The 13,422-nt window shown below is 26.4% G+C and overlaps 1 protein-coding gene across 2 annotated transcripts in view; it reads right to left on the bottom strand.

Annotated features, from left to right (window-relative positions):
• Positions 1-13,422, bottom strand: part of LOC129969607 (deubiquitinating protein VCPIP1-like) — a 29,361-nt gene that overhangs the window by 14,617 nt on the left and 1,322 nt on the right. For both annotated transcript variants that reach the window (XM_056084257.1, XM_056084263.1), the window contains exons 2-5: positions 12,569-12,764; positions 10,368-10,499; positions 7,323-7,562; positions 3,757-3,975 (exon numbers count right to left, since the gene is read on the bottom strand). In XM_056084257.1, the coding sequence (XP_055940232.1) occupies positions 3,757-3,975; positions 7,323-7,562; positions 10,368-10,499; positions 12,569-12,764 (787 nt within the window). The remainder of the gene's footprint in view (positions 1-3,756; positions 3,976-7,322; positions 7,563-10,367; positions 10,500-12,568; positions 12,765-13,422) is intronic.

Raw genomic sequence — 13,422 nt, 5'->3', positions numbered from 1 at the left:
TTACTCTTAAATAATATTGAAAGACATAATATATATAATTTTAGCAATTTCTTTTTGATTTCAGATTTCTATGTAAAATGCTGACATTCTAACAGATTTTGGATATTGCAACATATCTATTTGGCAGAAAAGGTTAAAATTTAAATAATAATGTTGTAAGTTTTTTTTTTCTTTTGGATTGACAACGAAGCTCTTTGTATTCAAAATGTTTTAAACTATGAATTAAAATATATTCCGAATAATTTAAAGGGTTTAAAATTATTAAAACTGCACAACTTTTATTCATTTATTAAGCATTTTTTCATAAAATGGGAATTAATGTTAACGACTGATAATATCTTGCCAAATTTGGTAGCTGTAGGTCAAATGGTCTGATCTGTAGATTGCCAACTTATATAATATTCATTAAAATTTGGTTTCTATCCCCCTCATAATAAATTATTTATATTTCACTAATCATACTGATTACACTGATAATTTATCTTGTTTGCCAGGTATTTAAATTAAAAAAAAATATTATAGATTTTTGAGAAATTTTTTTTGGGGGGAAGGGAGGGGGGCAGGAAGGGATTTTTTTCCTTCAAAAATATTTAAATCGTGGAATCAATATATTTACATTAATAACACTGCTTGATTTCTGACTACATTTATCGGAAAAAAGTGAATTCTAGTGACAATTTAATTTGTAAAGTTTCATAAAAAGTATTTGATAACAAATGTACTTATTGAATAATAAAAACTGCAATACAGAAATATTTTTTACAAAAAGATTCCTCTGTGCATTTCTCACACAAATTAAAGTCACCATAAAAGCTTCATTAAAACATTTTTCACTAATGTTATACAAATTTTTGAGGATGATGCTTTATTTAAGCTACTGAAAAAATATGCTGAGTAATAAAGAAATAGTTTGTTACAATGAAGCTTAAAAAGTTTCGATATTGCATGCATGGAAGTTGAACATCAGTGCAGAAGGGAGGGAGGGGGGAGACCTATGATTTTATAAAGCAAAAATAAAGAGGCTTTAAAGAGGAACAGCAGAAGAAATTTATATTGTTTATCACAGCAAAAAAAAAAAAAAAAAATGTAAACTTTTTTTTTTTTTGATTTTATGATGTAATTTGTTTTAACAGAAAATTATTCACTAAACTTTAAATTGTTATTATGTTAACCCTGAAGATTGATGTACAGTAGACTCCCGATTATCCGCGGAATTGGGTGGCGCGGCCGCAGCGGATAAAAAAAATCGCGGATAATCCGAAAAAAGCTAAAAACGGGTATAGCAAAAGAGAAAACAGTCATTCCAACTTTGAAAAATCGTTTTATGTACAATAAAACGTAAAATAAACAGCAGGAAATGTTTAACGCTTAATATGTTAGTCTATCACTCAAAACTAACCTAAAATGCATTTTGTTAATGAAAACAGAAAAGTGCTTTGTACTTACAAGAGGCGTCAAGGATACACAGAAAAATTAATACATATGTACTGTTTTAATACTGTAATGTATTATGTAATTACAAAAGCATAACTGCAAAACTACACCTTTTTGAAGAAATCAGTCATTTGTGTTTGCTTCTTGCTTTGGAAGCATTTTCTCTTTGCTTGGAAGAAAGAAAAAAAAAAAAAAAAAAAAAACTTAGTGCGGCAGGTGCGGATAATCGGGAGTCTACCGTACATCTATTTTTAAAGTAGTCTAGCATGAACGTAGAAGCACAAATATTATAATATATAAAATAATATATAAACAAGATAGATAATAGAAATGACAAATTAGAGAACCTTTATTTAATACTTCATGATTGTACCAACAATAAATTTCAGATACAACTGCATTGTCAAAAACAAAAAAAAAAAAACCAGTAGAGAGAGAGTGGGAAAAAATTATTTAAAAAACAAAAAATTATAAAGTAAAATAACTAAATGTTTTTTTTATTTAAATGTATTGATTACAAATCTTAATTTAAAGATGCTTCAGAAAAATGAAAGCAAATCTATGTGGCATGATTAAAAAAGAAATGTTTTAAACCACTAGCCTATCACTGGCTAGCTTGATTTTTTTCAAAACCATTGTCCAGATTATATTTAAATTTGATTATCAACTATACTAATGGAATTTTAAGCTTTTGCATTAACTGCTATACTAGATTTTTTTAATACAGTAACTTATTGGTCAGTGGAAATGTTGCTCAGTAATGAATTGGGATTTCCATCCTTGAAATAAACTTCTCAGCAGCACTTACACAGCCCAAAAAAATCAATTATCTATTGTGTTGCACCCCATAGGGTTATGAAATTTCAGCCAGTAGATGCTAAAATCAGTGTTGGTGTTAATAACTTCTATAAGCCATATTTTGGTGATCTTCCTCAAAAGAAACAGACTTAGGGTGTATGGAATGAGTAATTTTAATTTCAATTATGAATTATCCTTGACCAAATCGAATTGCTTCTATATAAATATTCCCTAATTTTATGATATAACTTATTCTATATCAATAATGCTAATCTTCAATAGCAATTTCATGCAGAGAAGAACTATATGACAATATTTTTAGCAATGGAGCAAATTACTTCTCAATCTCATATTATCATAACTATAAAATTATTCTAAAAGTAGTAGTTATAAACAAACTGCAAATTATATTAACCTACAAACATGAAATAATGAATAAGCAATAATTAACATCTGTATATCAAACTCTAAGCTAACCATAAGCAAATTTTGCTTTTTTAGTTGAAATTTAAAAAAAAATATTATTATAATTCAATTACCAATTATATACAAAATTCTAAGCATATTTTTTGAAAATGTGATGCATGTAATGTATAATAGAAATTTTCATCAAAAACTTAAATAGCCAACATTCATTTTATGCATTAATAATATAGTAAAAACTTTACTATTTATTTATATTACAAAAATTCTGAATTATGTTACGTAAAAACATATAATATTTAAATTTTGTATGTAGTATATTAATATTCAAACATGAATTATACTTTTAATCTATGGAAGAACAATGTAACCTGTGTGATACACAAGGAAAGAAGTAAACATTTTGAACTAGAAAATACAAGCAACTGGAATCTTAAAATATTATGAATAAATTGACATTTTGTTAATAAAAAAATAATTGCTTGAAATATAAGAGTAAAATGAGTTTCACATTGCAATATCCAAGCTTTAAAAGAACTAAATTCATAGTTTCATCAATCCTTGAGAAATTTATTCAATACCAATTAATTTTCATATTCCAAAATAATCACAGAGCAAATTTTTATTTATATTATCTATATAAATGATTATAAAATTGGTGATTTTTTTCTTTATTATGCCAAATAATTATACAACAGAAAATTTGATAAAATTTATTCAGTATTATAAAAGTTTAACAAAATGAGTGAATTATATTTTAGGAAAAAGGATGAAGTAAAATTGTGATAAAAAGTCACTTCTAAGGCTCAGGCAAGAGCAGAGATGCTAAAGAGAAACTTGCTTATCACAGAGGAGACTGATAATCCATTAATACTATGGGTGGTCAAAATTGAAGCATCGTTAATGTGATTTAAAAATATGAGATTACATCATAAAGATTTCATGCACTAATAAAAATTTTTCATTAAATTAAAAATTAAAATATTATCCCAGATGATTACATAATTATTATTCTATTCAAAATCATGAAAAACAATCTGAATAAAATAGAGATTTTAGTTTTTATCAGTGAATTTGATGGAAGAAGACAAATATACTTACGATAAATTGAATCAATAGTGATATCATAGTATTTCCCAGGTACTAAATTTTTATTTATTTTGAATAAAGAGTTGTATAAAACACCACCACGACAAAACCAACTAAGATCAAAATGCATTTCATTTAGGGCTTTGCAATGCATGCATTTGAACAGACGTTCCTCAGCAACAAGTGCTTTGGCCTTTTGAATAACAGTTATAGCTTTTGTATTCAGAAGAACTGAAAAAATACAAATAAACACAGTTACTATTTATTGACATGATTTGAAAATGTGCACAACAGTTTCTCCCATCATTATTAACTTTTCTTGAATATATATATTTTTTAATTTCAACATAAATCTTAATCATGCAAATAGATATTAAACATATAATGTGATCAGTTTATACCATCATATTAATACAAAAGCAAAAGAAAAATATCAACATAGTTCACATACTATAAAATATTGCTAAATACACACTTAAAAATAACAATTTAAAATTAATAACATAGCAAGCAAAGACAACCAAGTTAATATATTCACATTTAATCTTCGCAGAAAAAGAATACTCCAAAATCGGGACATCCTTAACTGTTGGAGCCTAAAACCTTATTTATTGGATAGTTATAATTCATTTCCATGGATAAACTGAAAACATTCCATAATTCTTGGCCTGTTTTGTTTCAGAAGTCAATATACTATCTCAAATTTCTAAACAAATCTTAACTGGTATATCCACCCATTAACTAGATTTTGACAGCAAAGTGTTGCTATTTTTTTCTGGTTCATTTTTGGGTAAATGCAAACAATTTCTAGGTTAGTATTATTTTTTGATATTTTATATATTAAATAAACTTATCTGTATACATTTTTATCTTTTTTAATAACTTTTTAAAAAAAAATTTTTTATAGTTACTTTATTCTAAATATTTTTGAAATAATTTTAAAAAAGCTTTACTAAAATCTGTTTCTTAAATTAACCTGTGAGTAAATGAGTTAAATAAAACATTTATTACCAGGCCTAATTTCTTGGTTTATATATATATATATATATATATATATATATATATATATATATATATATATATATATATATAATTTTTGAAAGCAGAATCATGGTTGGAGACATAGAAGACACTTTGGACTTTTAACTTTGTTTTATTCTCTCCTGGAAGGCACGATTTACTTACAAGCAGAGCGGACAAGGCACATCTGTTCACAGTGCAGCACAAAAGCAGAAGAAGGTAAGAAAGGGAGAAATTAATTATCCCTTGTCTAATATACCATGAGATTTTGATAGGGATTTCTCTACATGCATCAAACCAGGCAAGGGAAACACAGAGATCTTTTAGAAGAATTTGTTTAGATCTGCAATATTCTATCCCTTCACTCGGAGCATGGGAATCGTTGACTAAAGCATTTTACATAGCTACTCTGGAATTAATTAAATAGAAAAAGTAGAATGGGATCAGGAAGTAAAGAGATTATTTTAGGATGAAGTTAATATGGGTTGAATTACGATAAAACTTTGGAAATTAATTGGAATAGAAATTACAGTTTAAAATATCATTACACACACACACATATATATATAACAGCTACATATCCATTTTCTCTCCGTTAAATAGCATTAAGACATTTAGAAGTGCTAGATTAACATTTATCCAAAGATAATGTCTGAAGCACATATCGAATTTCATTTTAACTTTCAGTAAACTTTAGAAATTTTTAAAAATTAAACTTTAATTTTAATATAAAACCTTTACATTAGAGAAAATATTAAAAAAAATTGCACAATTTGCAAAATAAATGCAATAAACAAAATATTTCCTATATATATATATGTGTGTGTGTGTGTTTTGAAGAAATAGTCGTAATATTCTTTAATGATTATTCTTCATAATTTCACAGAAATAGCCCAGTTTTATTTTTTGATAAGATCTCATTGTCCAGGCCTTGGTGTGAACAATGCATTGTACCCACCAGGAAAGCAGACGCCAAGAAAGAAAAAGCATGAGAAATATCCCAAATTTATATAGTTTTTGAAAGTAATATGCTGGCACACCATTTTGCTTTGTGGGAAAAATAATAGCCCACATAACTGAGAAGTCAAAGTTACAATGAAGTCAGAGTATGATTGATTAGGAAATTTTGAGGACAATTTTTATTTGTATAGCTCAGTTTTTGCAGTTTGCATTGCTCTTATGAATATTTTATTGTCCCAAACAGGAAATAATATTTCAAAATAAGTCAATAATTTATTAGAACATCTTCTTAATGAGCCTTACCTAAATCAAAATAATAACCTTCTTCAGTTATATACAGCTCTTAATAATGGAATGCTTTCAGGATATACTTAGAGAGATTACAGGTTAATTTCATTCGATTCTCTTTAATCTCTGCCATTATTTCAAAAATCACAGTCACTTATTTTTTTTTGCACCTTGTTTTGCAAATATAGAATGTATACTGTGAAGGCGTATTAATATTTTGAAGCATAAAGGTTTTACTTTTCCTAATTTTTGTTTCTGCCACTAGTTTTCTAAATTGCCTTATAACATCCAATTCAAAATTTGCATTTATTATTTGACTACATTTAATGAACTAATGAAAGAAATGGCTGTTTGGTTGGCTGTTGGAATGATTGGCTGTTTGTTTCAATGCCATTTTCATATTCCCAAATTTAATTATCAGTTATGACACATTAAAAAGATTTTTTTTATTCACATTTGAACAATTTAATAACTTCTAACATACCGAGGCACAGTTATTAGTCAAGAAATATGGATCAATTTTAAAGCAGCATAATCCATTTGTAGGTTACCAGTCAATGTTTTCCGACACTAACTTTTGATTACACCTAATTCTCATGGATATACACACATGGATAAACTAGGTATATGCCCATGCTTGATTGTTCATTGATGAAGAAGAGTACCAAGCATTCACATTGTCTTTGAAGGATGTTTTACTCAATTTTAAGCATTGATACTATCCATAAAATTAGAAAGCAATTAAAATTCTTTCCATACACAATTTGCAAAACCTGAAATGTTTCGGTATGAAGTCAAAAACCTGAAAAGTTTTTGCTATTTCAAAAAGATATGAAAAAGATTTAGCTATCTCATTGCTGATGATTTTTGGTTTTAGAAATATAAATAATCACTAAACAGGTCAATTACTGGTTTACTGTATCATTCATAAAATTACAACAAAAATAAATGCCATTTCCAAGAAAATAAAAGACACAAACTTAAGATTAACGTTCTACTATTGCTATTGTAATGTGATTCATAAATCAATATGCTAGAGTTCTTGACTTCTTTTCAGATAGCCCTCTTCTAAAATAAAATATAATGAGCAAATTTATTTAAATTAAAGAAGTTGAAGGCGACAATAAGTCCTTAAAAAGGGATATTTTTCAACAGAAGAGTAGTAACAAATTTAGATTTTTCCCCCTCTCCAAAGAACTTTTTACAACTGTTTTGGGATAGAAGTATTCTTAACTTGTTGCAAATAAGCAGTTGTGATAGATATTATATATGTTAAAAATATATGGCTAAGATATAACAAAGAATCATACCATTATCTGCACATAAAAACAATTTTGTATCTGCTACTAGTGAGGGATGAATCTTATAATGTTCAAAGAATTGTCCTTCCATTGCAACAACCAGTCGCTGAATGTAATTATCACTTAGTACTCTGCAACCACCTATGGTACAGTTGCCACTGTCATCAAATTCAATATAGGTATTTGTTTCAGACTGAGGCATACCCCAAACTTTAGGTAATAAGGAGAGAGGTAGCACAGGCAAAGGCACTAAAATGAAGCATACAAAATATTAACATAAAATAAGAAAAAGTAAAAATTTTTGCACAATGTAAGTGGCAAATATAACCCAATCAAATTTTTATATTCACATATATTAAAAACTAGTTTGATATTTTGATACAATTTGGTTTTAATGGTAATCAAAAAGAGTAAAGAAAAAAGTTTAACCATATTATAAAAGTATACTCAAATATATTATTATTATTTATTATGAAAAATTTTGAATATGTGAAACACAAGCTAAATAGTTTGATGATTGAAATTAGCAAATTGGTGAGTGTTTCTTAGTGCTTTTTGGCTTCTGCTACAAACCAGAAGTACCAAAGATTTTATGTGTAATAACCTTTTTAAACTAGCCACTAAATGGAATAATCATTGATTTGATTTTAAGGCATCATTTCATGAAGACCACTAAATGTGATAATAGCATTAAAAAATATTTTAACTTTTAAATGTGTAAAATAGAACCCAACAGATATGAAATTGAAATGCTCATGGTATTCAGCAGTCATTAAAAAAATCAAAAGACACAAATTTAATGAAACAAACAAAATATAAATTTGTTTATGCAAGGATGCAATATCTGGAAATAAATAAAACAGAAGTAAAAACACTGTTGTAGAACTAAAAAAAGAAGAAAAAAAGTGTTAACTAATAGTTATACAGAACTGCAAAAATAATTAACACACAAACAATAATTCAGCTTTCAACTAACAACTTTACCAAACTTATTTATCACGTGAACTTAAAACTTAATCACATTTAATACCACAAAATATAATAGGAGAGAAAAATCTAAATGCCACAATTTTAACAAAATTAGTCAGAAACTACCAACCTTTGTTAAACTATTAGGTAAACGAATACATCCAATATATATTTCAAATTATTTTTTCTATAAAACAACATTCAGTAATATTATAGAAACACATAAATAAATGTTACCAGATAGTAAGATAATTCAAGCGGATTTTTATTTATAAAATTGCATAAAAAACAGATTTATTTATTTATTTATTAATATTAAATTACATTTACATCACACAAATATCATCCAGCCTGAAATCGCTATAATAAATGCATATAAAATAATTCTGTTGTAAAACACCAAAATAATTTTTGAAAATAAACGTTTTTAAAAAAGGAATATATAGGTAATTTTTTTAATTCATATATTTATATTCATTTTTAATTACAAAATATCTTGTGATCTATTTCAGAAAATATATATCTATACTTATATATAAAGCTCAATGTGTGTGTGTGTGTGCGCACGCTCTACAGAAAAGACCATTTGACCTACAGCTACCAAATTTGGTATGTGTATACGTTGGAGGTCGGGAATGTGCACCTGGGGTCCCTTTTTTTGAAATTTTACTTATTAATTAAAAACTGACTTTCCCACCAAAAAAATCCTTTCATTTTCCCCACCACCAAATAAGTAAGGCTTCAGTTTCCCCCCCCCCAATAGCAATGAGGCTAGGGCTAACATTTTTCGGCCTATTATTTCAAACGATTCTGTTTATTTTCTTAATGTTTGATGCATTTAAAATTAAACATTATTAATTAATCGATCTTTCAGATTCATTCTGAAGTACTTTTGAATTAAAATAAAACAGATTAAAGGAAATTAAAAATTTCTAATCTACATAGCGTTACCCCAACTGGCGTAGAACAATTCACGCATTTGCGTTACCGTAACGTTGAAAATTCACGCATGTGCATTGTATTCCGATTGTTAACATTTCATCAGAAGCGGACTTGATTTAAATTATTTTTAGGTTAGTTGTATGCTTTTGTAATTAAATTGTATTTATGTTAGTTTAAGTTCATTGCTTTTTAAGTAATTTTTTTAACCTGTTTTTGACCGATTATTTTAAACAATTCTGTTTATTTTCTTAGTGTTTGATGCATTTAAAATTAAACATTGTTATTTAATATACCTGCTCAAGATGAATCTGAAAAAATTTTGTTGACAAATTCTTGAGATATTACATAAATTAAGAAAGATATTCTTTAGTGCCCTTAAGGTTTAAATGCTCAGTGACTCTGTTTTCAGTAATCAGATCACAAAAAAAATTTATTTGTTTCAGTAAAAAATATTATTATATTAATTGCAGATTAATCATTTCCACTTTAATTTAAAGCATAAATTCTACAGGAGCTAACAGAAAATTGGAGAGATACAGATTACGTTATGACTGAAGGCCTTTATAATATTCTGAGTGAACTGAAATTTGAAGTTTTAAAATATTTTAATGAAGAAGCTATTAAAGTAGGAATTACATAAAATAGTTAATTATTAAAATTTTAACGAGGATTAAGATTGGCGAACCGGCTGGTCACCAAAGGTGGCTAGTATATATAATAAGAGCAAAAGTGACAGTTTAATTCTATAACGATAATTTGATTTTCATTTAACATGGGAAAAAAATGGTCTCAGACATTTGATTAGTTTTAAGAGGAAGTAGGAATTTAGGATCATTCTAGTGATTAGTCTTTTCAGAGTTAATTTATCTTAATGAGCAGATTTTGCTACATTGTTTATTAATGCTCATTTCGAAGCACAAGAAGGATTAAATGACTCTGAATTAGTCACTAAAAGGGAAATATCATATTAAGAAACCACAAAGCAATTATTCACTGGAATAACAGAAAGTATAAGACTGTCCAATATGAGTGACTCTAGTTTATGTCTACGAAAGTTTCATTATTAAAAGGGGTTTCAGATACTATTTGCAAAGAATTAGAGGCAAAATAATAAATTCTAATGTATCAATTACAAAAACTTACTATTTCGAATGCCAACTAATGGAATATAATGATTATGGCTATAACTGCTCCAAGCAATACATATTGGCTTGTTTAAGCTTTTGTCTCTTCCTCTACAACCTTCAGCATCTACTAATCCAGGAAGGAAAATAGCTGTAGATAGAAAAATAAATTATGTATAAAATTTTTGGGTATAAGACATTCTTAAACTATAACTTCATAAAGCAAGAAAATTATTCTTTCCATACATATTAAAAATATTTAATAAAATAATTAATCAATCTTTTATTAATCAAGCATTTTCCATCATATAAATAGTGCACTGGAGTTCACTTATTTCTATTTCTGATAAAAAATTCATATCAGTACCTTATGGCTCAAATAAAAAGGAAATTGAAAATTAAATCAATGAAATAATGAAAAAAAGCATTAGAAAAGATTTATTTCCCCAAAGCACAATGCTAATGTTAGAATATGCTTCTTTTAATACATCCAATATCAGCAAGTAAATACATAAAATAAAAGATGTTAAGATAATATTTTGCAAATGAGCCACAGAATAAAGAAATGTGATACTATGAATATTTCAAAAGATGGGAAGGAGTGATTCCATACAGTAGAAATATGTATGACTAAAATTTTCAAATATTTTTCAACCGAAAATCTGCAAGCTAATACTAATTATTTTTATTACCTTTAGAAATACATGGGAGAATTTAATAAGATTAAAAATAATCTAATTTAAAATATATTAAAATTAGGTTGGTTACTAACAGAGTAACAGAGAGAGAAAGAGAAATGATTTAAGCTATTTATATTTGATTTTGAATAAATCAAGAGCCTGGTATAATATCCGCCATATTTCATCTCAAAAAATGTTTTGAATTTTATTATTATTTATAAGATTTCTATCATTCTAAAAGGATAATATAAATAAGAATAAAAAAAACATAATAATAAGTAAATATATAATCCATAGTTCTTATCAACAGTTAACAAGAAATTATACATCTATATTCAGCATCTATGGCCTGGCATGAAATACAAATTATATGCAATAAAAAGTATAATCATTCAATGAACTAGAAAAATGAATATTATATTGATTACAAAATTTAATGACAAACAATCAAATTCATCATAATATGCTACAATTAAAATGCACAATAAAATGATATAATGTGACATCAAAAATGTATAGTATTTCATAATAAAATTGATGATATCAAATCAAGTATTTAAATTCTTGAAACTGTATCACAAACATTTTTTTTTTTTTTTTTTTTTTTTTTTAAATTCAGCAAACTCCTCTAACTATTAAATGAAAAATTCACTTTCATACAAAAATACTTAATGATAATAAGAAAATTATATTTTGGGGTACAGTAGTGATCAATAAAACTATAGCATTTTAAAAAGAATTTAGCAATACAAATTTAATTAAACAGTAAACAGTTTGAAAAGAAGATGATTTTAATAGATTTGTAATATGAATGCATGATTGCATCATCAATAATGATGTAATCATGCATTCAGATGATGTGTTTTCTGGGCTGTAAATGTTTAATTTTTAAGAATACTTTTTGAATGGCATTTAAAACTATAAGAAAAAGATACTGGGGAAAACAAATTTAAAGAAAAGCCCCCCCCCCTCCCCTCCAAAAAATACTACAGAGGAAAATAAATTACAGCCCATATATGACGTAAAGAAAACTTTCCTAAATTATTCAATAATCTGTTATAAAAGGCAAACATTCTTTTTATTATAAATATCAAATTTACAATTATGCATATTTAATATTATGATACAACATTAATGGAATAACTGCTCCCAAATTAGCAATTGCAAAACAGAAATGCCAAGACAAAAGCTAGAATTTGAAAATATATTTTAGTCTTCTGCTAAATACAATTTTCAAAAACTACCAATACAGAATTTGAAAATGGCCCATATGAAAATAGCAATTTGATCAATTTATCAACCATCTTTTTTTTTTCCCTCCAAAATTTTGAATTGTAAATATTCCTTAGCCTTGGAATGTAAATGCTTGATTATTATATCATAATTCCATCAAGCAGTGGACAATATTTCTCCAAATTTGAAAATTAAAATCTAATTAAATAATTAATAGAAACTGCAAATCATTCTAAATTTTATTACTTTAATCATAATAAACTTTTTTTTAATTTATAAATAATATAAATGTTTTAAATTGTATTACCAGAATAATCTCCACATTTCTTCATGCATTCTAAGGAATCCAGCAATATAATAGGACGTTTCAGAACATTGGCCAATCCAAATATATGAATGTTTCTTAACCCATGAAGTTCACCCTCAGGTGGTTTGAATTCAGGATCACATTCATCAATTATTGATTGCCATTCTTCAGTATCAATAAAATCTTTGAATAGCTCCTTTAAGAAAAATAAACAAATAAATAAAATAAATATAAACTCAAAGACATGTAAAGCACTGAAAAATATTTTGCTCCCATAATAATAAGGAATGATAAATATGTAATAACTTTGAGACATACTGTCTCATGACAATTACATGGAGAAATTTGGCCACTTAAGGTGGACAATAGTAATGTAGAAGTCAACAAATAAGAGTGATATTATCATCCACTTTTTATGTGCAATAAGCTATGATCTGTTAGGCATTACAAAATATTATGTATAAATATGGTTTATTTTAAAACCAACATATATATGATTGATTTTTGAGAATTAATCAGATATTAATACAGTGTTCTTGTAATTTCAAAATTTAATTGGATTTAAAATAATAAAAGATTTAGAAATATAATTGTCATTTTTATTGATTTCTATCCATTAATAGGCAGTTGCACAATATATTTATTAACAGACTAAAAGATGATTTTAAACACAATTTTTCCTCTTTATTACATAGTTTTTTTTTTTTTTGTTTAATGGGACCTTTATGATAATTATATGGAAAAATTAGGCCACTTAAGTGAGATAAAGGAATGAAGCTCACTTGTTTTCATTTATATTGTTAAAACTAATATGTTATTAGAATTATCAGTACAATATCATGATTATAAAATAA

Source organism: Argiope bruennichi, chromosome 1 (genome assembly GCF_947563725.1).
Source record: "Argiope bruennichi chromosome 1, qqArgBrue1.1, whole genome shotgun sequence".
Taxonomy (NCBI): Eukaryota; Metazoa; Arthropoda; class Arachnida; order Araneae; family Araneidae; genus Argiope; species Argiope bruennichi.
The sequence above is the reverse complement of the archived record's forward strand: the minus strand, read 5'-3'. Positions and strand labels throughout refer to the sequence as shown.